This window comes from Miscanthus floridulus, chromosome 9 (assembly GCF_019320115.1).
Source record: "Miscanthus floridulus cultivar M001 chromosome 9, ASM1932011v1, whole genome shotgun sequence".
NCBI classification, from domain to species: Eukaryota; Viridiplantae; Streptophyta; class Magnoliopsida; order Poales; family Poaceae; genus Miscanthus; species Miscanthus floridulus.
In genome coordinates this window covers 11,084,645-11,109,064 of record NC_089588.1, presented here as the reverse complement: position 1 = coordinate 11,109,064, position 24,420 = coordinate 11,084,645, and the positions used below count along the sequence as shown (strand labels likewise).

The 24,420-nt window shown below is 44.5% G+C and overlaps 4 protein-coding genes and 1 long non-coding RNA gene across 15 annotated transcripts; 1 reads left to right on the top strand and 4 right to left on the bottom strand.

Annotated features, from left to right (window-relative positions):
• Positions 1–84: 84 nt before the first annotated feature.
• On the bottom strand, positions 85–2,598 carry LOC136479225 (uncharacterized). Its single transcript, XM_066477159.1, has 7 exons — positions 2,045–2,598; positions 1,794–1,970; positions 1,622–1,720; positions 803–1,520; positions 565–724; positions 223–293; positions 85–141 (listed from the first exon to the last, which is right to left on the bottom strand). The coding sequence occupies exons 1-7, from the start codon at positions 2,596–2,598 to the stop codon at positions 109–111; spliced, it is 1,812 nt and encodes a 603-aa protein (XP_066333256.1). The 3' UTR covers positions 85–108.
• LOC136483409 (uncharacterized) lies at positions 2,539–9,115 on the top strand. Of its 3 annotated transcripts, XM_066480472.1 has the most exons (9): positions 2,539–2,669; positions 6,247–6,298; positions 6,380–6,461; positions 6,600–6,683; positions 6,759–6,827; positions 6,931–7,479; positions 7,554–8,006; positions 8,116–8,632; positions 8,787–9,115. In XM_066480472.1, the coding sequence occupies exons 1-5, from the start codon at positions 2,597–2,599 to the stop codon at positions 6,810–6,812; spliced, it is 345 nt and encodes a 114-aa protein (XP_066336569.1). In that variant the 5' UTR covers positions 2,539–2,596; the 3' UTR covers positions 6,813–6,827; positions 6,931–7,479; positions 7,554–8,006; positions 8,116–8,632; positions 8,787–9,115. The 3 variants fall into 3 exon arrangements, 1 of the variants encoding a protein (XP_066336569.1); XR_010765437.1 differs by lacking the exon at positions 2,539–2,669 and having other exon boundaries at positions 5,750–6,461; positions 7,554–7,719; positions 7,852–8,006; XR_010765436.1 differs by lacking the exon at positions 2,539–2,669 and having other exon boundaries at positions 5,751–6,461; positions 7,554–7,696; positions 7,782–8,006.
• On the bottom strand, positions 2,848–6,967 carry LOC136483410 (uncharacterized). Its single transcript, XR_010765438.1, has 3 exons — positions 6,841–6,967; positions 3,071–3,152; positions 2,848–2,932 (listed from the first exon to the last, which is right to left on the bottom strand). It is a non-coding gene; the product is annotated as an uncharacterized lncRNA (long non-coding RNA).
• Positions 9,116–11,980: 2,865 nt separating the features above from the next.
• Positions 11,981–22,873, bottom strand: LOC136483406 (disease resistance protein PIK6-NP-like). 9 transcript variants are annotated; one of them, XM_066480469.1, is made up of 6 exons: positions 22,635–22,873; positions 15,483–20,564; positions 15,319–15,378; positions 15,146–15,247; positions 14,021–15,059; positions 11,981–13,709 (listed from the first exon to the last, which is right to left on the bottom strand). In XM_066480469.1, exons 5-6 carry the CDS (start codon positions 14,899–14,901, stop codon positions 13,667–13,669), a joined length of 924 nt encoding a protein of 307 aa, XP_066336566.1. In that variant the 5' UTR covers positions 14,902–15,059; positions 15,146–15,247; positions 15,319–15,378; positions 15,483–20,564; positions 22,635–22,873; the 3' UTR covers positions 11,981–13,666. The 9 variants fall into 8 exon arrangements, 7 of the variants coding, with proteins under 7 accessions (XP_066336566.1, XP_066336567.1, XP_066336561.1 ...); XM_066480470.1 differs by having other exon boundaries at positions 11,981–13,706; XR_010765434.1 differs by lacking the exon at positions 11,981–13,709 and having other exon boundaries at positions 14,707–15,059.
• Positions 18,863–19,621, bottom strand: LOC136479224 (uncharacterized). The gene has a single exon (XM_066477158.1). The coding sequence runs from the start codon at positions 19,619–19,621 to the stop codon at positions 18,863–18,865; it is 759 nt and encodes a 252-aa protein (XP_066333255.1).
• Positions 22,874–24,420: the final 1,547 nt, after the last annotated feature.

The following is a 24,420-nucleotide window of genomic DNA, read 5'->3' as shown; positions in this document are numbered from 1 at the left end:
CTGATTACAGAATTAAATGACTGACATATTGGAAGTACAAATCTGATTATCTGATTACAAATGAAATACATCCAAGCAATTATATAGAAGAAAATAGCACATATACCTTCATATGTGAAGTACTACTGGACACCAAATCAGCTGAAAATTGTCAAAACGGCAAATGAATAAAAAGAAAAACAAACTCAAGGTAAATGTGCATATTATTCAAGTATATGTCACCTGATGTTGAAGCCTCATCTCCAAACTTTTCAATTCCAATGGCAATGATTTGCTTTGGCTTGTCCATACAACTATAAGCAAGTAGACATTATTTAGAAAAAATAGAAAATGGTTGCAAAACTATCGGTGTACACAAGGAAATTCCTTCTGTTTTCAAGAGAAGTCAGATAGGATGCTCTTGCAGGCCAGGAGCAAGTAACCAGAGCTGGCCCAATTCCAGACCAAACTACTTTTCTATCAATCTAACTTAATGAAGCCAAGACAAACGAAACCAAGCATCAGCCTGAAACCAAGTTCTCACTTATAACAACAATCAGAAAGGATAATACAAAAAATACTTACTCAGATGACACAAAATGTCTCCACGGACTGGAGAACAAACCATCAAGATCGCAATTGAAGATAAAGAATCGAATTGACTGCGCAATGTAATGTCCAAGTTGACGCCCAACATCATATCAACTATTGCCAAGTCCCGCACTCGCTGGCCACCGTTGATATTCTAAAAACTCATTAGGTTAGCATATGTCCTCGATGAGCAAGCAAAAATTTAAAAAGTAATAAAGGGAAAATGAATCACCTTTGTGTAGCAAAGCACATGACTAATGAAATGCCTAGAGAACTTGAACAAAGACCAATGAGAAACAGCCCATTTGGTAAATGTATATACAGAGGTCCAAGGTCCATTGCCAAAGTTCTTGTGATCATAAACATACTTGAACAGCCAGTGTGCTGCAGCCTTTTTCCTCCAGTCATGCATACCTGATCTGATGTTCAATGGAGAATATGCATAGTCTTTCCCAGAACTCTCAGAGTCAGCTGCTCGATAGATATCCAAAACAAAGGTGGATCTAACAATTGGAGCTGCTAGTGCAAATGGATAACTTATGAGCAAAAGAAATATCTCCCATCTCTTCGGGTCCTTGAAAGAATCATGTATCAGCAAAAAATCATCCTTCAACTCTTTAAAATATACAGGCAACCTTCCCTTGTTATTCTTGAATCGCTGAACCACAACTTCATCAAATTTGCAAAGATCAAGATATCCTAATGCAGGAGTGAATGGCTGATCTTCACATTCAATGGAAAACTTGGAACCCTTACGAACCAACATTTTAGACTCATCCCAGTTTCCACCAAAACAACGGCCCTCCTTAAATTTATCCACAATGGCGTGCATATATCCTAGGGCCATCTTTCTTGAGTGATATGATGGCGAGTGTTCCAAATCAAAAGCATAGACATCATATTCCTCAAGAAAATCCAGATCCTTAATGAAATCCAAGAAAAGCTGAACACTGCATATGGAAAAGTACATGCAATCAGCAGATACAAATGGAATCTAATCACTTCTGTCAATGAAGCCAACCATGGTTCAGGAAGATGGAGAATATCCAACCTTGGTTCAGGAAGATGGAGAATTTCTAGTTGAGCAGCAATATCAACTCCATGTTTTGCCAGATATTTGCAAACGGACTGTGTCAAATCTTTGGATATCCTGAAAAAGATTACAAGCTTTCAGCCAAACACACACACACTCAGGGATGATAGCAGCCTATAGGCCAATGTACCTGGGATAACTGTTTTGTATAGTGCCTGCTAAGCTCATATCATACATCTCGATAAACTTAAATGGCACATAAAATATTGGTGAGCCAGTAAATCTTACAGCCTCCACCATGCCTTCGAAGAATGGGACCCTCTCTGTATGACTTCCATCCTTAAATCGACTCGTACCATCATTGAACCTATGAAAACTCAACTTTAGGTCAGAAGTCTAATCTAGCATATAAATTATAATAGAACTAAGATAGAAACATACAATAGAAGAAACTTCAGGAAATCTTCACCAACTGTAGATTTGGTCTCATCTTCTGCAATTGTGTGTGATAAAGTTCCACTCTCACTGGGTTGAGACTCTGTAGGTTCCTCCAATGATGCTTCATGTCTATTGCTTTCATCTTGTTGATTTAGCTTATCATCTGAGCTTGGTGGTGCTGCATTGAAAGCAGCTTGCTGGTTTTCTGTAAAATCTGGCTTGCTTGAAACAACTGTAGGTACCTGAGAGGAAGTGACCTGATCATCTATGTTTCCATCAGATGATAACTGACTCCTGTTTTCTTCTGCACTAGAGCCCTCTGTATGACCCAGCTGGTCATCTGATACTACTGATGTTGCTTCCGTGGAAGCCTCTTGTTGGCCTTTCCCTAAATCATGCTTGTTTAAGGCTTCTGCATCTGCATCCTTTGCAAGGCGCTTTCTCAGCCGCCTTCTCTGGCCCCTCGATAAGATCAGTCTAGGACCAGATCCTTCAGGTCCTTCAGGATTAGAAGGTTCTCCAATTTTTCCAGAAACTTTTGATTGGTGCCATGACATGGCCTGTCAGATAGAAAGTAACAAACCCAACTCGTCATTTTTCAAGCTTCAGCAAGACTCATATGAAAGCGGTGTGTTGGAATATGTTCTCAAGTATGCAACTTACTCTTTCAAAGTTTGGTTGTCCATTGGGCGGGAAATACTGATCATTCAAGTAGATGGTGTCTCAATCCTCCTGTTAACAGGGAATGTGAACATAGATAAATGGAATGGTATGACAATTTTAGAGGGGAAGGGTATGCCATCGTACCTCTTCAAATACTCTCCATCTTACTTCAGGATACTCCTTGAGAATACCTGAGTTTGTTTCCAGCAACAGCAAGCTTCCATCATGCTGCAATAACCAGTGGCAGATCATAAGAACAACATATTACAATTTATAATGAGAAAATCATTTGAGGTTAATCTATTCATCATCACTCAAAACATATATTGAAATTGATTACATATAAGACAAATGGCCATTCCATACCCTGTGCACGACATAAAATTTGTTGTCCCAGTACAAAACAGCAAGCGCATTTTCTTCCATCAGATCACACAAAGTAGCATACCTGTATAGTTGAGTTGAAGGTTATAGTGTATTAATTAAACAATAATAAAGGCCCTAGTATTCTATCAGACCAAAAACATACACATGGCTTGTCAATTGTTTATTAGCCTCCAGCAATTTCTGAATTACTGCACCTGCACACAAATTAATAGATTCAAGGGCAGCCCACGTAGTTCCAAATGAGCAAACAGGTGAAAAAATAGATTCTCACGTTTGGCCGCAACATCTGAAGCTTGTAATGCCCCACTCACATTTTCCACCACCTTGATGTACTTTTGAAGTTTTTCATACGAGAAGCTTAGGATATTTGGGCAAATTGTTAAATCCTCAGGATCTACCATCCAGCAGTGGAGCAATGGTATCTCCATGTGAGCAAATATATCAAGAACACATAATTACTGTGATTCTTCGAAATCAACATGGCTACAATGAACATACAGTGACATATACATCAGAACAGTTGAAGCACACACACATAACATGTAAATCAAAACAGTTAAGTGGCATACAATCTATATGAACCAAAACAGTTTACAATATGAAAACTATATAATGTAATTGTATGTATTTATACAAATATACAAAAGAATTAATTAAAGGACATGTAAATTGTTTGCACCTGCTCAGAATTGGAGTGACGTAGCTTTCAGGCCCAAGATGATCATTGACCAGTTTGGATATGTCTTTAACGGCTAGGTATTCAATGTTTCCCTGCTCTTTTTTAAGAAGAGATTTCGCGACCATTGTGGCAAGCACCCTATCCTCAATATTTGTCTTTTCCAAGTGTGAAGGTGGTGCATCGCCTAGCCCACTCGACATATCGGTAATATTGAAAAAGCTGAACAAGGTCGTTAAGAGAGAAGGTCCCTCAGGACCGTCGCACACCATGTGCGTACGTGACGGACATCCAAATTCGTACTCTACTATCTCGTATCGCGCCGCCATGGAGCCTAGCAGAAGGGAAAAACGGCATCAGCTAGGGTTTCGGACCCCACGAAAGGATAAGAGAAGTTTGGCGGAAATAAAGAGAAGAAAGTGGATCGAAGTTTTGCCGCGCCGACGAAATCACGAGAAGAAAGGAATCGAAGTTTTGCCGCGCCGACGAGATCACGAGAAGGAAGGAGACATACCGGCTGGAGGAGAAAACGCGGCGGCGGGTGGCGGAGCTTCGCGAGGACGTGCAACCGCTCTATCTACACGGCGCCAGAGAACACACGCCCGCGGGGCCCGCGTCACAGCTCCTACCAGCGCCGACGCCGGCGGCTGCTGTGCAGCCGCTGTTGGCGGTGACGGAGGATGCCTAGGGTTTTATGTTTGTGTGATGGCGGCTGGTGCGGGCGGCGGAGGGACAGAGGGCCAACTAAGTAAGAGGGCGGTGGTAGCCGGATCAAGGTTGGGCCATGCTTTGTGGGCATCTGCTGCTGCCGTTGGCCCAACTAGCTTATCGGTTCCGACTCTGCCCTGCGGCCTGCTGCTGTTAAAAGAGCATCTCCGGCAGTTCCCAAGCGGCGCAGCAGTGTGCATTCTGGTTCGTTGCCGCTTCAGGTTATGTGTGTGCGCTTCAACTGCGGCCTGTGACAGCGACTTCTCCGACTTCAGGTTGTGGCTGCTGAACTTGAGGTCGGAGAAGTCGCTGCTGAAGTCGGAGAAGTCGCTGTCACAGGCCGCAGTTGAAGCGCACACACATAACCTGAAGCGGCAACGAACCAGAATGCACACTGCTGCGCCGCTTGGGAACTGCCGGAGATGCTCTTTTAACAGCAGCAGGCCGCAGGGCAGAGTCGGAACCGATAAGCTAGTTGGGCCAACGGCAGCAGCAGATGCCCACAAAGCACGGCCCAACCTCGATCCGGATACCACCGCCCTCTTACTTAGTTGGCCCTCTGTCCCTCCGCCGCCCGCACCAGCCGCCATCACACAAACCTAAAACCCTAGGCATCCTCCGTCACCGCCAGCAGCGGCTGCACAGCAGCCGCCGGCGCCGGTAGGAGCTGTGACGCGGGCCCCGCGGGCGTGTGTTCCCTGGCGCCGTGTAGATAGAGCGGTTGCACGTCCTCGCGAAGCTCCGTCACCCGCCACCGCGTTTTCTCCTCCAGCCGGTATGTCTCCTTCCTTCTCGTGATCTCGTCGGCGCGGCAAAACTTCGATTCCTTTCTTCTCGTGATTTCGTCGGCGCGGCAAAACTTCGATCCACTTTCTTCTCTTTTTTTTCGCCAAACTTCTCTTATCCTTTCGTGGGGTCCGAAACCCTAGCTGATGCCGTTTTTCCCTTCTGCTAGGCTCCATGGCGGCGCGATACGAGATAGTGGAGTACGAATTTGGATGTCCGTCACGTACGCACATGGTGTGCGACGGTCCTGAGGGACCTTCTCTCTTAACGACCTTGTTAAGCTTTTTCAATATTACCGGTATGTCGAGTGGGCTAGGCGATGCACCACCTTCATATTTGGAAAAGACAAATATTGAGGATAGGGTGCTTGCCACAATGGTCGCGAAATCTCTTCTTAAAAAAGAGCAGGGAAACATTGAATACCTAGCCGTTAAAGACATATCCAAACTGGTCAATGATCATTTTGGGCCTGAAAGCTACGTCACTCCAATTCTGAGCAGGTGCAAACAATTTACATGTCCTTTAATTAATTCTTTTGTATATTTGTATAAATACATACAGTTACATTATATAGTTTTCATATTGTAAACTGTTTTGGTTCATATAGATTGTATGCCACTTAACTGTTTTGATTTACATGTTATGTGTGTGTGCTTCAACTGTTCTGATGTATATGTCACTGTATGTTCATTGTAGCCATGTTGATTTCGAAGAATCACAGTAATTATGTGTTCTTGATATATTTGCTCACATGGAGATACCATTGCTCCACTGCTGGATGGTAGATCCTGAGGATTTAACAATTTGCCCAAATATCCTAAGCTTCTCGTATGAAAAACTTCAAAAGTACATCAAGGTGGTGGAAAATGTGAGTGGGGCATTACAAGCTTCAGATGTTGCAGCCAAACGTGAGAATCTATTTTTTCACCTGTTTGCTCATTTGGAACTACGTGGGCTGCCCTTGAATCTATTAATTTATGTGCAGGTGCAGTAATTCAGAAATTGCTGGAGGCTAATAAACAATTGACAAGCCATGTGTATGTTTTTGGTCTGATAGGATACTAGGGCCTTTATTATTGTTTAATTAATACACTATAACCTTCAACTCAACTATACAGGTATGCTACTTTGTGTGATCTGATGGAAGAAAATGCGCTTGCTGTTTTGTACTGGGACAACAAATTTTATGTCGTGCACAGGGTATGGAATGGCCATTTGTCTTATATGTAATCAATTTCAATATATGTTTTGAGTGATGATGAATAGATTAACCTCAAATGATTTTCTCATTATAAATTATAATATGTTGTTCTTATGATCTGCCACTGGTTATTGCAGCATGATGGAAGCTTGCTGTTGCTGGAAACAAACTCAGGTATTCTCAAGGAGTATCCTGAAGTAAGATGGAGAGTATTTGAAGAGGTACGATGGCATACCCTTCCCCTCTAAAATTGTCATACCATTCCATTTATCTATGTGCACATTCTCTGTTAACAGGAGGATAGAGACACCATCTACTTGAATGATCAGTATTTCCCGCCCAATGGATAACCAAACTTTGAAAGAGTAAGTTGCATACTTGAGAACATATTCCAACACACCGCTTTCATATGAGTCTTGCTGAAGCTTGAAAAATGACGAGTTGGGTTTGTTACTTTCTATCTGACAGGCCATGTCATGGCACCAATCAAAAGTTTCTGGAAAAATTGGAGAACCTTCTAATCCTGAAGGACCTGAAGGATCTGGTCCTAGACTGATCTTATCGAGGGACCAGAGAAGGCGGCTGAGAAAGCGCCTTGCAAAGGATGCAGATGCAGATGCAGAAGCCTTAAACAAGCATGATTTAGGGAAAGGCCAACAAGAGGCTTCCACGGAAGCAACATCAGCAGTATCAGATGACCAGCTGGGTCATACAGAAGGCTCACAGGAGTCAGTTATCATCTGATGGAAACAAAGATGATCAGGTCACTTCCTCTCAGGTACCTACAGTTGTTTCAAGCAAGCCAGATTTTACAGAAAACCAGCAAGCTGCTTTCAATGCAGCACCACCAAGCTCAGATGATAAGCTAAATCAACAAGATGAAAGCAATAGACATGAAGCATCATTGGAGGAACCTACAGAGTCTCAACCCAGTGAGAGTGGAACTTTATCACACACAATTGCAGAAGATGAGACCAAATCTACAGTTGGTGAAGATTTCCTGAAGTTTCTTCTATTGTATGTTTCTATCTTAGTTCTATTATAATTTATATGCTAGATTAGACTTCTGACCTAAAGTTGAGTTTTCATAGGTTCAATGATAGTACGAGCCGATTTAAGGATGGAAGACATGGTGGATCTAAATTTATCTCTGGACAAGGGTGTGAAGAGCAAGATTGTCTTCTAGCTGTTAGCATTTCGTCCGCAACCACTGACGAAGACTCTGCATTATTTAGTTACTCTCTCTCTGGAAACACAGTATGTGATATTTTGATTTTGTATATATGCTGAGTTTCTGTTTCTTATTTCGAAACCTCTAGATTGGACACCAGTCTGGGAAATCTGTTGGTAGACATTTGAAGACCATTTGAAGTTATTACATTTGTTCAGCTTTAACCCTTTCAAAGCAAGTGCAGACGAGGCAAATATGGTTAGCTGAGGCAACAGAGAGCTCAAGCTACACTCTTTCCAGTGAGATTCCTAGAAAATCTCACCTAAAAGAAGCTGCAGCTTCGGCTGAGAGATGGGCTTCAAGATCTTATCATGTAAGTTTTCCACTCCTTAGAACAACCACAGTTAGGTGTGAGTGCTATATTTTTTATGATGATTCTAGTGTCACTCATTGTTTTACTGCAATATGAATGGCCCTTGCAGAAAATTCAAGAGCTAAAAGAAAGGATTTTATGTATAGTTGGCAACGCTGGTGTCTAAATTATAATAAACGGTGCTGCCTGCTGTTTTTGGAAATGGTGCAAGATTTTGCTTGGGGTTTTTGTCGTAACTATACATCAATATTTCTCATTGATGTTGGTTGGTTCTGGTTGGAGCCTTTTACCGTAATACGAATGGCCCTTGCAAAAACTTCGAGAGCTAAAAGAAAGGCTTTTATGTATAGTTGCCAACCCTGGTGTCTGAATTATAATAAACGGTGCTGCCTGATGTTTTTGGAGATGACGCAAGATTTTGCTTGGGGGTTCTTGCTGTAACTACATCAATATTTCTCAGTGATGTTGGTTGGTTCTGGTTGGAGGCAATGTGTTCTAGTACAGTAGTACTGAATCATTATGCTAGTGGGATGTTCATGATCATGAACTGATGGGCCAGAGAATAAACAACTATGATGCATACTTCACAGGATGCAAAGGACAACGAGATAAATATTCTTCAGAAGGTATCGCAATTTAACTATAATGCTTGTAGACATTTAGAAGCCATGTTATGTGTTGTGATGTACAATTACAAGACCAGCAACCCACATTGCATGCACAAATTTCAGAACTTGCCTAGCTGTAACCACTACCATTGCTATATTTTTGCACTTACAGGGCTTGCTATTTTGGGCTGGACAGACCAGAGTTCAACTCTACTCACATGGGAACTCTCAAGCCTCAACGTGTACCCCTTTCTGGTTTATAACAGGGAGCCTTATGCTGCCCTGCCCAGTTCAATGCTGGGATTTGGGGGCTGCCAAGTCTTTGTACTGTCCAGGCTTACATGAGCAAGTTGCCTATCCACTCGCTTATAATTATAAAATATTCTAAGGACTACTATTTATTAATCTGATAAAGTTATATAGCTGCATTACCTATGTGTTACACTGATACTATTGGACTGTTTTTTTCATATTACTATTGTCCTCGGCATGCCTTATGTAGCTGGGTGGTCTGGCTTGTTGGAAAGTACTCCATCCGTTCCAAATTATAAGACGTTTTGTCTTTTTTTAGATACATTGCTTTTATTATGTATCTAGACATGTGTATGTTTAAGTGTATAACAAAAGCTACGTATCTAGAAAAGTCAAAAACGTCTTATAATTTGGAATCGAGTACTATTTTCTACCCATGATTGGAATGGGGTGGTTTTAACCTGCCAATTTCTTCCAAAATACATGTCATTCTGGAACTTCGTTCACATACCCCAGGCCCCCACCTTCTAATCTTGTCGATGCTGTTAAGAACCATCCGAAAGGGATGTCAAGGCCATTGTTCGGCATGTATATTATGGGACCTCGTTTTGAGTTCGAGTGAATTTGTATTTGTGTTCGGATCGAACACAAATATTTCCTCTGTAAGAAAATAAGTGCTCTTCTAGGGGTCTGTTCGCTTGAGCTGGATTAAAGCCGGCTGGTCGTTTTTGGCTGATTTGTTGTGGGAGAAAAACACTGTTCCGGCTGGAAGGTGAACAATATTTTGTGAGGAGGAAGCAGTAAGCTCCAGCCAGCCGAACGGGCTCTAGGATTCTTGGAGAAGATCAATGTTACATAGAAATTACATATTTATCCCTATCTATATTTATTTTTTTTTGAACGTAAAATACAGCAGGGGAGGCCCCCACTGTAAAGTTTTTATTTATAATAGAGCGAAACCCAACAACTGTTCAAGAAACAACAAGGAGACGAACTGTACAAGAGCAGAAGGAAAGATGAGGGGTCCGAGGTGGAGCAGAGAAGAAAGACAACCCCACAACTGAAAAAGGGGGGAGAGCCAACAACACTAGATTAGGACTGCTAAAAGGGATAAGAAAATCGCTCTTTTAGATTCACAGAGTCTAAGAGCCTGTAAATTAGCTTCATCCAAAAAACTTTGCTTCCAGGAGCTAAAGGAAGGGCGACCACGATCAAAGATGAAATTGTTCCTCTGCTTCCAGATTTGCCAAGCTCCAATGATGAAGATCTCCATGAAGAAAGGGCTCTGAAATTGCTGCTTAGCTTGAATCAGCATATGAAAGAAGTCCATGGAGAAATCCCAATGGGTGCCAAGGTACTGCCAACAAGCTTGGCTAAAAGGACAGCTGAAAAAGAGGTGAAAGGCAGTTTCCTCCAAGTTGTTGCTGCAGAGTATGCAATTGTAGTTATTTCCTTCTAGCTTGTGCTTTTTTCTTTTGAGGATGTTCTTTGTGTTGAGCCTATCCATTAAAAGAAGCCAGGAGAAGACCCTGAGCTTATTGGAACATCTTGAATCCCAAACCCAGATGAACGGAGCAGGAGGTTGGACGTTCTTGTAAGGGAGATTGTAAAACTTTGAGGAAGAGTAAGTCTTGTTTCCCCAAATGCATTGCCAAGAATCTTTTGTATTGTGATGAACTTGAATTGTTTGAATATAATCTTGAATGCTTTGAAACTCTTGATATGCTTGTTCTGAGATAGGGAGATGAAACTGGGTCTCCAGGGAGTTGTTTGACAGAAACTGTGCAACTGTGATATTCTTATTCTTTGCGAAGGAGAATAGTCGTGGGTATTTAGTTTGTAGGATGTTGTCATTCTAGAGATCCGACCAAAAGAGGACAGTAGAGCCATCTCCAATTTTACATTCAGCAATTCCTCTAAATAAATCACAAAGTTTTAGGATATCCCTCCACCAAAAGGAGCCTCTATCAGTTGTTGCATGAGGAACTTGACCATTGGGGTAATGGCCATTCCAAATAAGCTGTACCCATGGAATTTCCTTTTTATTGTAGAACTTGTCCAAATGCTTTAATAGAAGGGCCTTGTTCTGACTCCTGAGATTAATAATTCCAAGGCCTCCTTTTTCTCTTGGGCTTTGCACATTTCTTCCAAGCCACGAGGGGTTTCATTTTGGCATTGCTATCGGACCCTCTCCAAAGACAATGTCTCCTTGCTCTATCTATGTAGTCCAGGACGGTGGCTGGGACTTGTAGGGTACACATGGCAAAGGTGGGGAGGGAAGACAGGACCGAGTTGACCAGTTGAAGTCTTCCAGCGTGAGTCAAGAAGTTTGAAGTGGCAGTGAGTTTTCTTTCAGTTTTACTCATAAGAGGTTCAAAATGATCAACCCTGGGCTTTGTGGTACCCAAAGGTAACCCTAGGTAGGTGAAGGGCAAGGATTCAATCTTGCAACCAAACGCCCCAGCCAAGAGATGTGCCTTGTTGTCGGAAAGATTCAAGGGGACTAGGCATGACTTGTTGTAGTTGATCCTCAATCCAGTTGATTGTGCAAAGGATTCCAACAGTCTTTTTAAGGTAAAGAGTTCTTTCTGGGATGCTTTCATGACAAGGAGAGTGTCATCAGCGTATTGTATTATTGGGTACTGATCAAGCTCATAAGAGGTTATGGGAAGTTCAAACAGGCCATTTCGGTATCCTTTGTTGATGATGCACTGTAACAGATCCGCAGCAAGGACAAATAAAAGGGGTGACAAGGGGTCCCCTTGTCTGACCCCACGGCGACAATGAAAATGATTACCAGGGACCCCATTGAGCAGGATAGAGGAGGTACCAGAAGCAAGAATTCTTTGAATCCAATCTAACCACTTATCCCCAAAGCCCAAGTGTCTCATCATCTGTATGATTGTATTGTGCTCTATTGTATCAAAAGCCTTCATGAAGTCCAGTTTTAGAATTACAATTTCCCTCTTAGAGTGCTGACACTGGTATATGTATTCATAGGCCCAGGCAAGACAGTCTTGGATTGTTCTTGTTTTGATGAAGCCGTATTTGTTTGTGTGAACCAGAGGGATAATCTTTGTCTGCAACCGATCAGCAAGTAGTTTTGTGATGATCTTAAGTACACAGTTTAGAAGGGAGATGGGCCTAAAATCATTTGCACTTGTTGGGTTGTGCACTTTTGGGACCAAAGTGATAAAAGAGCAGTTTACAGATTCCAAGTCCAGAGTACCATTGAAGAAATCAAAGCATAGGGTATAGATATCCTCTTTTATTATGTCCCAGCATCTCTTAAGGAACAAACCATTAAAGCCATCTGGGCCTGGAGCTTTGTCAGCCGGCATTTGCTTGATTACCTTATCGATGTCCAGGGTGGAGAAGGGCCTGGATAGGTGTTCTAGGTCATCACTTGGTTGAATCAGCTCACTGAGATTGTAGAGCATTGTTGGGTTGGAGGAACATCCCATTCTCTTTTTGTACTCCTCAAGCAGTAGAGTAGCTTTCTCATTGTGGTTTGTGACTGTTCTACCATCATCAGTTTCTAGACTAGTGATGGTGTTCAATCTATACCTTTCTGTGGCAGCAGCATGGAAGAATTTTGTTCCTTCGTCTCCCAGCTTAGTCCATCTCACAGTGTAACGTTTTTTCCAATATTCTTTTTTATATCTGAGCAATCTAAGGATATGGGCTTTTAGGATTGCTCTGAAGTTATATTCCTGAATGAAAAGTGTTCTTTGCTCCTCTAGAGCATCCAAAACTTCTAGAGTAACGTTACAATTCTTGAGCAGGTTGTTGAGGTTTGATAATTTTTTGCCCCACTTTTTGAGAGCAGCCCTCAGTAGCTTGAACTTGGCAGAAATTCTTGAAGCACTATTTGGAGCATTAACTTCAGTGGCCCAGACAGATTTGACAAGATAAAAAAAAACCAGGATGATCAAGCCAGAAGTTTTCAAATCTAAACACTTGGGCCTTGGGGATGGAGGTGCCGATTTGAATCTTGCAAGGAATATGATCAGAAGTTGGCCTGGCCATTGGGAGGAGCAGAGTATTTGGGAGCTCAGTGATCTAGTTGACAGAGGTGAAAACCCAGTCAATTTGTTCTAGAAGGGGTTCATCTTGCATATTGCTCCATGTGAATTTTCTTCCTTTGAGCGGGATCTCAAGGAGCCCCAGATTGCTGATTATTTCATTAAAGATCATAATATCATTCATGTTGCCCCCACCTCTATTTCTATCAGAAAGCGATCTGTAGAAGTTGAAATCACCCATTATCATCCAGTTATCATCTTCCTCAAAATGGAGGTTGTTGAGCCATTGGACAAATTCATCTCTGTCAGGTCCTTGGCAAGGACCATAAACTGTGGTGAGGGTCCACATCTGGCCGTTATGGGTGGAAGAGAAATTGACAGTTATAGAAAACTTGTTGATCTGAACAACTTCACCCTTAAATACAGAGCTATTCCAACCCATTAGAATACCACCAGAGGCACCATCAGAAGGTGAAAATGCATATTTATTGAAACGTTTGGGAGCAAGCTTCCTAATGAAGGAGTGGTCGAAATGATCTCTCTTGGTTTCCTGAATGCAGAAGACAGCACACGAACTCTCATCAATTTTTTCCTTAATAGCATTACATTTGTCATCTGAATTGATGCCTCTAATGTTCCAGTTGAGAATGTTCCAACTTCTGTTTAGTCCACCAGCAACACTGTCATTTGAATTTATATGCATAGGGCCTTCAAACGTCATTCCTGCCTGGGCCTGTTTCAGTTTGAGGCCCAGAGGCGAGGAGAAGCTCAGCTGTCACCTCCGAAGGGGAAATGCCGCAGGTTTCAATTGCCATCTTCTGAACAAGTGAAAAGTCAAGTTGCGCCTTATAAATGCTCTTGCTCTTAGTTATAATCTAAGGGATTTTCTCCTTATCAAGTGACTAATACTTTGTATGTGTACTATGCACATTTTCAAGCCTATCAGACAAAGAAAAAGCATCTATGATAATTTAACTCTCTCTCTAACCATCCGTTTCCTTCAACGGCATGAGAGCAGCCAATTTCTTGCAGAAAAAAGAATGATGCCCAAAGCTTTACTAGAAGGAAATTAAAATAGGTTTCTTAACCGAATGGATGTGGCATGCTGAAAGTATACACCCGTGTGTACCTTTTTGTCCGAAGGAATTCATTGATTTCCATGATCAGCTGCTGTATGCTCCCAGCTTCTGTCATATGATAAGGTCGACCTGTCACCTTGCTGAGAATGGTTCTCAAAATCTTAACCATATCAGGATTCCGTGACACCGACAAGAAAGCACGGCACTGGAACTGATTCTTCAACTCTTCATACACTCTGTTTGCAAGGGTTGTCTTTCCAATTCCTCCAATTCCCACAATAGAGACTATCTTCGGTTGCTGTGATGAAATACCACCATCATCCTTCGTGAGAAATGAAATTAACTCTTGTTTTGCTTTATCGATACCCACAAGCCTTGAAGCATCCTCAAATATGGCAAGAGCTCTCGGATCTACGGTCACTTTGCTTGTGTTCATGACAGTCTCACACATCTTGTATCTCGCATTTCTTTCACTCACCTCCTTCACTTGGACTTTCAGGTCTTGAATCGCCTTGGCGATTTGACGGCGGGCCTTGGTCTTGGCCAGTAGGTTCTTGCATTTGTCGATGAAGCCATCTGGTTTGGTTGACTCCTCATGGATACGGATTCTGAACTCGTCGAGGCTGTCCTCGATGTCATAGGAGAGCTCTCGCACCTCCTTCATCCACGCCTTGTCTTGCACATCAGGATCCTCCCCTTCCGACTTCTTCAGAAGGAACGCGTGCATAGCTTCCAGTTCCCGAATGAGGAACTTGACCTCACCGCGCACGCCTTTGAAACGTTTGTACTCATCGCTGAGCAAAGCAGCAAGCTTGTCCAGGACGGGGCCCAAGGCCCCCGTCGCTGCCCTCACCAGGAAATCCGGCATGGCCGCTAGTAGTAGAACAAGCTCTAAGCTTTTGTTCGGTTCAGTTGGCGTGGTTGCGTGCATACTGGATAGGATGCAGGGAGTAGCTCTGGACAGTCTCCGCAGGCCGGCCTTATTCCTTGCTTGCTCCAGCCATGGATTCTGAGGTTTCACCCATCTTTGGCAGCTTCAATAAAGGTGCCAGCTCCAATCCGACTCAAAGCTACGAGCGGGTGAATAATCTGAGAAGTGCATGTATAGATGTTAGTGTGTATCATGCTATTGCAAGCGTGTTGGTAGAAAGGCAGAGGTGTAACTGCTGGTATACCTCAGGGCAGGTAGAAAGGCTCCTAAGAGGAAACGCTATAGGAGGAAGAGCCGCTGTCCGATCCATATCCGAGGTACCCTGCACGTTGAAGCCTTGCATTGGCTGCAAGCCATATAGAAGCATGATCACTAAACTATCAAGACGGCAAACTCTTAGTCTGTTATGAATGTTACCTCTATGCTGCCAAGCATAGGCCTCTTGAAGCACTTCCCTGACGTAGCCCAGCTTCGCGGCTAATTTAAATAGTGGAGGAAACAGCGATAAAAATAAGGCAACAGAAAAGGCAGTAATGAAATGTGCTGTTAGTGCAATCAAAGGTGGAACACACGATTATCACCTGTGTCAAAGGATGCATCAGAAGCGGCTGAGACAAAATTAGCTGGATTGGCATGGACCTCGTTCTCTACAAATTCTGGTGCCTCGGAATGGTTGTAGGCCGACATTGTGACAGGAAACACCACGTTGGTCACCCCGTGCGGGCCTGGATACTGTAAACCGACCTCACCAGATTTTGGGATAGAGTCTTTGTTGAGTGCGTATGCATCGACACGGCATACTGTAATCAGATAGTGAGAAGATACAGAATCTTTGCAAACTATAACCAACTACCCAAAACAGCATGACCAACAAAACCACATCTCTGCATATTGAGGTTGCAAAATGAAGGCAAAAACTTTCTAGGCCACCACCAAAAAAGTCAATCTATGCTGTGTAAATAAGTAGAACTAAGCACGGGCGATAGCCGGGGCCGCCGAAAATATCTCACAGTAAACAATGTTCTGTGTCTCATCTGTGCATTCACCGTCTTTTACCTCTATGACCATCTTAAGACCATGTTTTGAAGTAACTCGGGAAACAGCAACATATAGCTGGCCATGGCTGAAAACTGGATTTTTTAGGTAGATGCCAACATTGGACAGGGTCTGTCCTTGACTCTTATTAATTGTCATGGCATAGCAGACCTTGATCTGAAACTGACGTCGCTCTAGGGCAAAGGGTAATCTTGTGTTCTTAAGCGTTAGGCAGATCCTTGGTATATGCACAATATCCCCAGTATGTGTTCCAGTTATTATTCGTGCCTCTATCAACATGTCACCAAGATTTGTGACAATGAGCCTAGTGCCATTACACAACCCACTAGATTGGTCAAGATTTCTAAGCATCATTATGGGGAGACCTTTTTTAAGTATGAGCCTATGATGGGGAAAATTGTTGCCATTCAAAGAATTCAAGAACTCAATGGGATATAACAAATCATAAGACTCATGGATCCCCGGGGATTTAGCTATTCTATCAGAGCTTAAGTATTCCCTCTCTTTACTGGGTATCAAGGACACAACATGCGAGTTTATATTTTCTGCAGCTTCATTGGTCGGAGTCAAAATAGCACGGTTCTGGAGATAGTGCTGGTCAGAGTATCTTGTAGATAGGTCTGGGTACACAGCCTCAACAATAACGGCAATCTTGTCTCCCTGCGGCATAAGCAACAGGTCACGAGGTATCCTAACACACGATGCCTCTGTCTCGCTGTCGTTTCTAATGGCTTCTACACTGCCCTCACCAATATCTAGCACCCACTTACTGAATTCAGCAATCGCCTTTTGTGCCTCTACGCTCAAGTCTGGACAGCGAAGCCTCATATTTATAGTTAGAGACAAGACCTTAACATGTTTCCACAGTGGAGAATTAACGATGGCAGCATTTACAACCTCTGCTCTACCACCACCCTCAACAATAGGGAGTATTTGCCTCAAATCACCGCCAAGCACAACAACCTTGCCACAAAAAACCAATTTTTCAGCACCCTCTGCCCCACGCGATAAAAGGTATCTAAAGGTTCTATCTAAAGCTTCAAACGCATGGCGATGCGTCACTAAAGCCTCATCCCAAATGACCAGTGATGCCAATTCGATAAGCTCACAAAGCATAGAACCACGCTTGATGTCACAACTGAACAGTCACCTAAGTCACATGGTACCTTAAAGCGTGAATGGGCAGTACGACCACCTGGTAACAGCAAAGCTGCCACACCAGAGGAAGCAACAACGAGAACAATTTTCTGGTGTGCACGCAGCCAAGCAACTATAGCCCCCCCAAAGAAAAGTCTTACCGGTACCCCCGTAACCAGACACAAAGAAGCAGCCTGGCCTATCATTCAAAACAGTTTCTGTGATCGATCTAAAGGCACTAAGCTGCTGTTCATTTAGCTTGCTTACTAAATCCTCGGCCTCACCCATCAATTGATCTGTACTATACGACAGTTCTTCCTGTATGAGTCTATTACCAGAAGCAGATTCTAAGTTTACAGTCATCTGAGGTAAATTACGGTCCCTCATTCTTGCCCCATTTCTCGAAAAAAGATCCGAAAGCTCCTCAAGCAAGTAGTTTTTAAGGTCTGCATCAGAAATCTGGTACTGAGTGTTACCTACAAGCTCTCTAAAGCGGTACTGTATGTCATCAGCTAGAAGTCGCCAAACCTTTTCAAAAAAAGCATACTCATCATTGACCTCGCAGAAAAGTAACATAGTGACAAACAATTTCCTAAGTTGCGAAGATGTTGCCCAGACAGCCGCTTCGTCGAAGGCATCATACCATTCCTTATCATCGCCAAGAAGGCCACGAGCGCCACAGGCCAACTTGAACGTAGGATAAAGGACACCGTTGTATCTCCTAACGTCTTCATAGCTCTGCGCGCCTCTAACTACAAGCAGCAGCATCCTAAGGAAATACCTTCCACCAACAGACGGGTGAACATAATAAAGACGACCTATCTTGGCAGTGGGCCACCGCCTACAGTCCCAGGATTTAGATGAGGAATCCCACTTCCACTTGGAAGGGAACTCACAGTAGGTAAGCTGCCTGCCTGCATCGTTATTTTGGTTGGCCACAAACCATTCAGTTAGCATTGTTTTGCGCAAGAATTCCTCAGAGGCAATATCTGCTACATCCGCATCTGGGTCATATACTATGCAGTTGTCATCTGGAAGGTGCACCGGCAACCGCTCGACAGATGGATAGTGTCTGTGGATGTCAAAACCAAAAATCCGCCAACATGCATCTTGTTCACATATATATCTACAGTCCAAATATTCTTTGACCTCATCAACTGGCCTAGGCTGACCATCACAGTTGGCCGCCTCCCCGCCTCTCACTCTCTGTATATAAACCTTGCCACGATCAGCGCCTTTGGTGACACATTTGAATAGGTATTTAATAAAAAATCCTTTGTTGCACCACTCTACATTGATATGAGCTTGATATTTTTTAAGCAAAAACATGTTATAAGGCACAACCCAGGCATTGTCTAGTTTTGTGTTACCTTTTTCAATGTATCTTTTATTATTGGACCTTTTATACACAGCAAAACTATTCTCTTCAACGCTTGTCTCATTCTGATATGGTTTTGGAAATCTCTTTGAACACTTACCATTCTTCATGCATGGACAGGTCTCATGGCCTGGACCACACGGGCCATGGATCATATGTTTAGCAACTAAAGCATACGCAAGAGGGTCTCTTCGTGGGTCGGGAATCTCAGCACTTATGAACTCATCGATGATTGCGGGCGATGGGTGTGAGGTGTCCCGAACAAGCCACACGATAATATGGGCATGGGGAAGTCCACGCTTTTGGGACTCAACAGTATGCAGCACTGGGCAAGCAAAAAAAACAAGCATCAAACACCTACAAATCCACTACATCGTATCCCAACAGAGCCTAAATTTCCAGGTAGCAGTAACACATACCAGCAGCGCTTACGGGACCAAAAACGGAGCCATTTCGTATGTCACCGAGAAGCTCTTCAAGCTTCATATTGTACACCCTAACCACTATATCTGCTCTATCTGTTGGTTTCTGACCAGGTTCAGACGATAACGCCCCCGTGTTCTTGCCACGTGCAGTAACACCGTTGTAAACCACACCAACCTGATAACCACGCTCACCATAGGGGAACAGAAGCGGGTATTGCAGGGACATAAACGCAGGATGCAAAGAAGAAATATGCTGCAAATGGCCGGATTTTGCCTGTATAACTATATCACGTTGAAAGGTGTCTAGGGAGAAATCACCAACAACAAGCATGGCCAGCTGTTCGGTAGTGGGCAGGTTGTACTGAACAGGGTCCCCCTCCCTCGCCCCTATGATCCTGACTACTAACTCTTCATCGCCATTTTCTTCTAGCCTATCTCTTGCCAATCTAAACTGCTTAGCCAATGGGTTGTGTGCGTCCAATATTTCGAGCAGGTCCCCTATAACCGCCGGCTCCAGAGGCTCAGAGGGGCGTTCATCCGGGTGCAGTGCGCGTATCCTATTCCTCACCTCGTTAGCAGTATCATATATAGAGAGCTGAATAAACTTCGGACGCTGGCCACTATCTGGAAGAAGCGATCCTATACGATGGTGAACCTGGCCAGATATCTTGAAGGCAGGGGGACCACGTCCATCATTCATCGACCCATCTATGTTCGCACCCATCGATGTAAATGCAAATAGGCAGTTGTATTGTCGTATGTTTTTTAAGAATTTCCTGCACCGAGAGTCACCATCGAATCTGGCAAGAGATGCAATTGGTTCGGGCCGCTGTTTATAAGGGGGCAGGACAACCTTCCCACCCTTACAGCGCCTATTATAAATAATCTAGCCACCTCTCACGCTGGACTCTGATTTTACGCATTCATGCAACCAAAACATAGCATGGCAATATCTACATTCATAATCCGGTGTCCCATAGTCAGAACGGCCAGAATACGTCGCTACCCACCCCAAGCAGTCGAACCAGGCACATATAAAACAAAACCAACAAAGAGCAAGCACACAATTAGCAAACAGCACCATACAATACATGGCTGACTCTATCACAAAATGAACAAACCTTTTAGCACATCGATATAATCCTGCGTGAAACGACCACAGCCCTGAGCAGCATTAGAACCACCCACCAACCCTAACACAACACACAGTTCGACAATACAACCAGAAATATCAATGCGGACCGCACAGGAAATAGAACAGCCAGAAGGAATAACTAAACAGCGAAGCACCTGCTTTCACTAATTTTTTCTGGTCTAGGTACTTTTTCCTCTTACAACGTGCCTCCGCAGGCGAGAGGATGGCTGGCAAATAGCAGGCACCTTCGGCTGTTCCAAATAAGCAGTTAACCTACAGCCCGAGACAGCGAACTGCATAGACAAGACACGCTAGACACTACATACCCTTCCTTTTACGGGATCGGGAGGCACCGACCGCCACGTTAGGCTGCGAAGAAGCTATGAATGGTAGACAGTGAATAAATCAAAATAGTTCTATCCGCAACAAATAGATCATAGAATCCTTAAAAGCATCAGGCAAGGCAACATACAAGGACCTGCCTGAGCACCATAGGCACCAGGCATCACACCAGCTGTCCCCACCAGAAGACCTTAACAAGGACCAGGAAAGACTGTTCATTCACCAGAAGACCTTAACAAGGACCAGGAAAGACTGTTAATTCATGTGTCTCAGAGCTGGAAAAATTGGACGCCACACACCGTCAGAGCTACACACTCCCCAGCAGGCAACATGCTGTCAAACAAGGAGACTCAACAACGACACTTCCTTCATCAGGCAGTCAGACTGCACAGCCAATTCTTGTCGCTCTCTTGCCAACCTACCAACCATCCCTGCTGCCCTGGCAGCAATCGAAACGGACGCGCTGGAAACCTTCCTATACATAACTGTTAGATTTATAGGATCATTAAGAGCATAGATCTAGCCGGCAGAATGGTTCTATTCGGGATAAAAGATGTAGTGCATCTTAGTACATATAGAACTATAGAGAGACAGAGAGGGAAGGGTGAGACGTCACCGGGCATCGGAGGGTTTGGCAGTGGAGCTGGAGCCGTCCATGGCGATGATGCTGTGAGGGTGGTGAAGTCCGGCGCAGCGGTGGCGATGTAGAGGCGACGGTGAAGTCGGTGGCGGCTTCCCGTCGCTGGTAGCACGTTCTCTTTAGATCGGGTTAGGATTTCTCTCATCGGGACTGAAATAATGTGGTGATGAACAGAGATAAGATATGGATCCAAAAGGAGTAATTTGAGGTGGTCGTTGGACATATCCAGCATCAACAAGTTCCTCTAGAACATAAATCTGTGATCCAAGTGCTTGTAACTCAACAAGCATCTCAATTGTTGTGTTACAACAGATCTGACGTGATTTTTCATTCACATTTACTCTCTCGAGATTAATTTCACAGTCAACCAGCCAACATTGCTTGCCTTGCAGAATGGTGTTTTTTTCCCGGGTCAATTCTGGCATCTAATTCTTCATTGTGATAAAATCCAATGTCCCCATAAAACTTCAGCAGTTTATTGTTGAGACTAAGTATACGGCCTGAGCCAGTAAAGAACTCTTCCGGAAAGGAGAACTTGACGGGGAGGATTCTCTACTGGCTCAGGCCGTATACTCAGTCTCAACAATAGACTGGTGAAGTTTTATGGGGACATTGGATTTTATCACAATGAAGAATTAGATGACAGAATTGCCTCAGGAAAAAACACCATTCTGCAAGGCAAGCAAGGTTGGCTGGTTGACTGTGAAATTAATCTCGAGAGAGTCAATGTGAATGAAAAATCACGTCAGATCTGTTGTACCACAGCAATTGAGATGCTTGTTGATTTACAAGCACTTGGATCACAGATTTATGTTCTAGAGGAACTTGTTGATGCTGGATATGTCAAACGACCCCTTCAAATTGCTCATTTTGGATCAATGTCTTATCTCTGTTCATCACCACATTATTTCAGTCCCAAGGAGAGAAACCCTAACCCGATCTTAAGAGAACGTGCTGCCAGTGACGGAAAGCCGCCACCGACTTCACCGTCGCCTCTGCATCGCCACCGCTGCGCCGGACTTCACCGCCCTCACAGCATCACCGACATCGCCATGGACGGCTCCAGCTCCACCGCCAAACCCTCCGATGCCCAGTGACGTCTCACCTCTCACCCTTCCCTCTCTCTACTCTTAATGATCCTATAAATCTAACAATAACTGCACCCTGAAAATTGTAATCAACGACAACAAATCCATACATTGTCTGCAAAAAAGCTATAGCCTGTAGCGCAGCCTGCTCGTAACCAGGGCCAGAAAAATTATCCCCGGTGCCTAAAAGAAAAAAATGTGGCATGGCGCTACAGCTCCAGAGCAAGGCACGTCAACTTCGACTCCATAGATAGGTGATCCATCGCCGGTCCTCTCGAACACCACCGACGCATATGGCAACCCGCAACGAGCTGCCACAGCCTGCAGCGGCGCCAGATATGATGCACGCACAGCAAACATCGCACCGCTGCGTGTAGGCTAAGAAATGGGAAAATCTGAACCGAGAAAGAAACGAGAAACGAACAAGCATCACAGCATCCGCCCAATGTGGGGAAGAGAGAGATAAAAAAAAGGAAATAATCACAATGTCAGACACATCTACGGAACTTGAATCCCAAGGGAAGGACCATACCTACACGCAAGCCGTCAAGCGCAGCCCCGGGCGGACTTCCGGCGCAACTCCGGACGAGCTCCTCCGAGGTCCGGTGCACCTCGAACCGAGTTCTTCCGAGATCCGCCGCAGGCGCACGCTCCGCCGAGACCCAAATCCCACTCCAATACCTACGAACCAACCAAGACCATCCGCGCGGAGGGGAGGACCATCAGACGCAGAGGAAAACCGAGGACGGAGAGAGGCATAACGGAGGCGTTTTCCTCGCCTGGTCTCCGTCGTTCGGGGGGCGGAGCCGAGCGGGCGCACGGCGCCTGTAGCGAGCCGGCTCGGCCTAGCCCCAAACGTGCAATGTTTCACTGATCTGCGGGCCATCCCCCGTACGTCCCTGTACATGGGGCCTCCTCTACAGCCTTCCAGGGCCGCGGCACGGCACGTCGAGGGGCATAGAAGCGGGCCGCGAGGCAGACCGTTTTCTCCGGCGAAAAGTGTCGTCCCTTTTCCCCGATGGAACGGCGCAGGCGGCAGCCGTTTGGCCCGCTGCAGGTGGGCCCCCTGTACCCCTAGCCAACGGCAGCTCACCTGCACCGTTCTCTGCCCTCCGGTGCAACGCAAAACGAGGCAGACGTCGCACCACTGCTAGCGGGACCGGCGTACTCTGAACCAATCGCAGGTCGACAACGGCCAGCAGAGGCCAATGGGAGAGGAAAGCAGTCAGCGGGACGGGGCCCGCCTTGGCAGCAGCGGCCAATCCTGAAGCTAGGATTCCAGCAAGACGGGTCCCGCTTGACCGTACCGACGACGACGGCCCATGGTCAACGAAACCACCACCGTCGATCTCCAGACAAACGGCCGGCACATTCGTCCATCGACGTGGCCACCGTGAGGCCGCGCTGACTCCAGATGTTCTCTTGTCTTTAGATTTCAACGATGGGCCCTATCTATATTTATATCAAAAGCTGTAATGTTGTGAATTCTTGATGATTCTATATGAGTTTTAAAAAGTGATGTTTTGTATGACTTGTAAAAGATGGATGATTTGGGATCCTACGAGGACATCTGACAAACTGTGAGTTGGTATAATTTAGGCGGTTTTGCCATAGATATACGTTCAGGCGAGACCAATTTAAGAAGTATCGTTGGCATTGATCCTACTGGTCCATAACTGATATAGGACAATGTTCGCAGTGTCCGCCACCAGGAAGTACTCGCACCTGTATTGAAATGTCTCGTTGCCTAGTAGTCGAACAGTGAGCAGTTTTGTTGAAGATGTGCACTCCCGAAAACCTGATTGCCCCACCACACTTGCAAATGTCGTAGATAGACGGCGGTTCCGAAGGCTTTGCTCTTCTAACACCACTGTGCGTGCAGCGGCTGGAGTGGGTAGCCGGGGCACGGCAAGCTTCGTGCTCTAGAGGCGTCAGGGTGTGGCACCAAGCGTGTGCGAGTGTGCCATGGGGTTCGTCAGCGCTAAGCAGTGAAATGCACTGCGGTTATTAGGACGGACACCTTGACATAAACTTCGCAGCACGAGGGTTTACTATTGTGTATATTTGTACATAAATAAACTTGTTCACTAAGTTTACCAAAAAAAAAACTTGTTCAAGGTGTATATGCGCAAATGATGTGAAGTCAAAACGGTATCAACAGCAAATCAATCATTGATCTTGTGAGGGAAATCATTACAACTTGCTACTGGTCAGTGCAGTAGTAGGGAGGTAGAACTGCATGAATTCAATAACATTCCCACAATTCTGTCACAATATTGGTACTGGGTTAAAAAATGGCTTCCTCGTGGTCCTAAAGA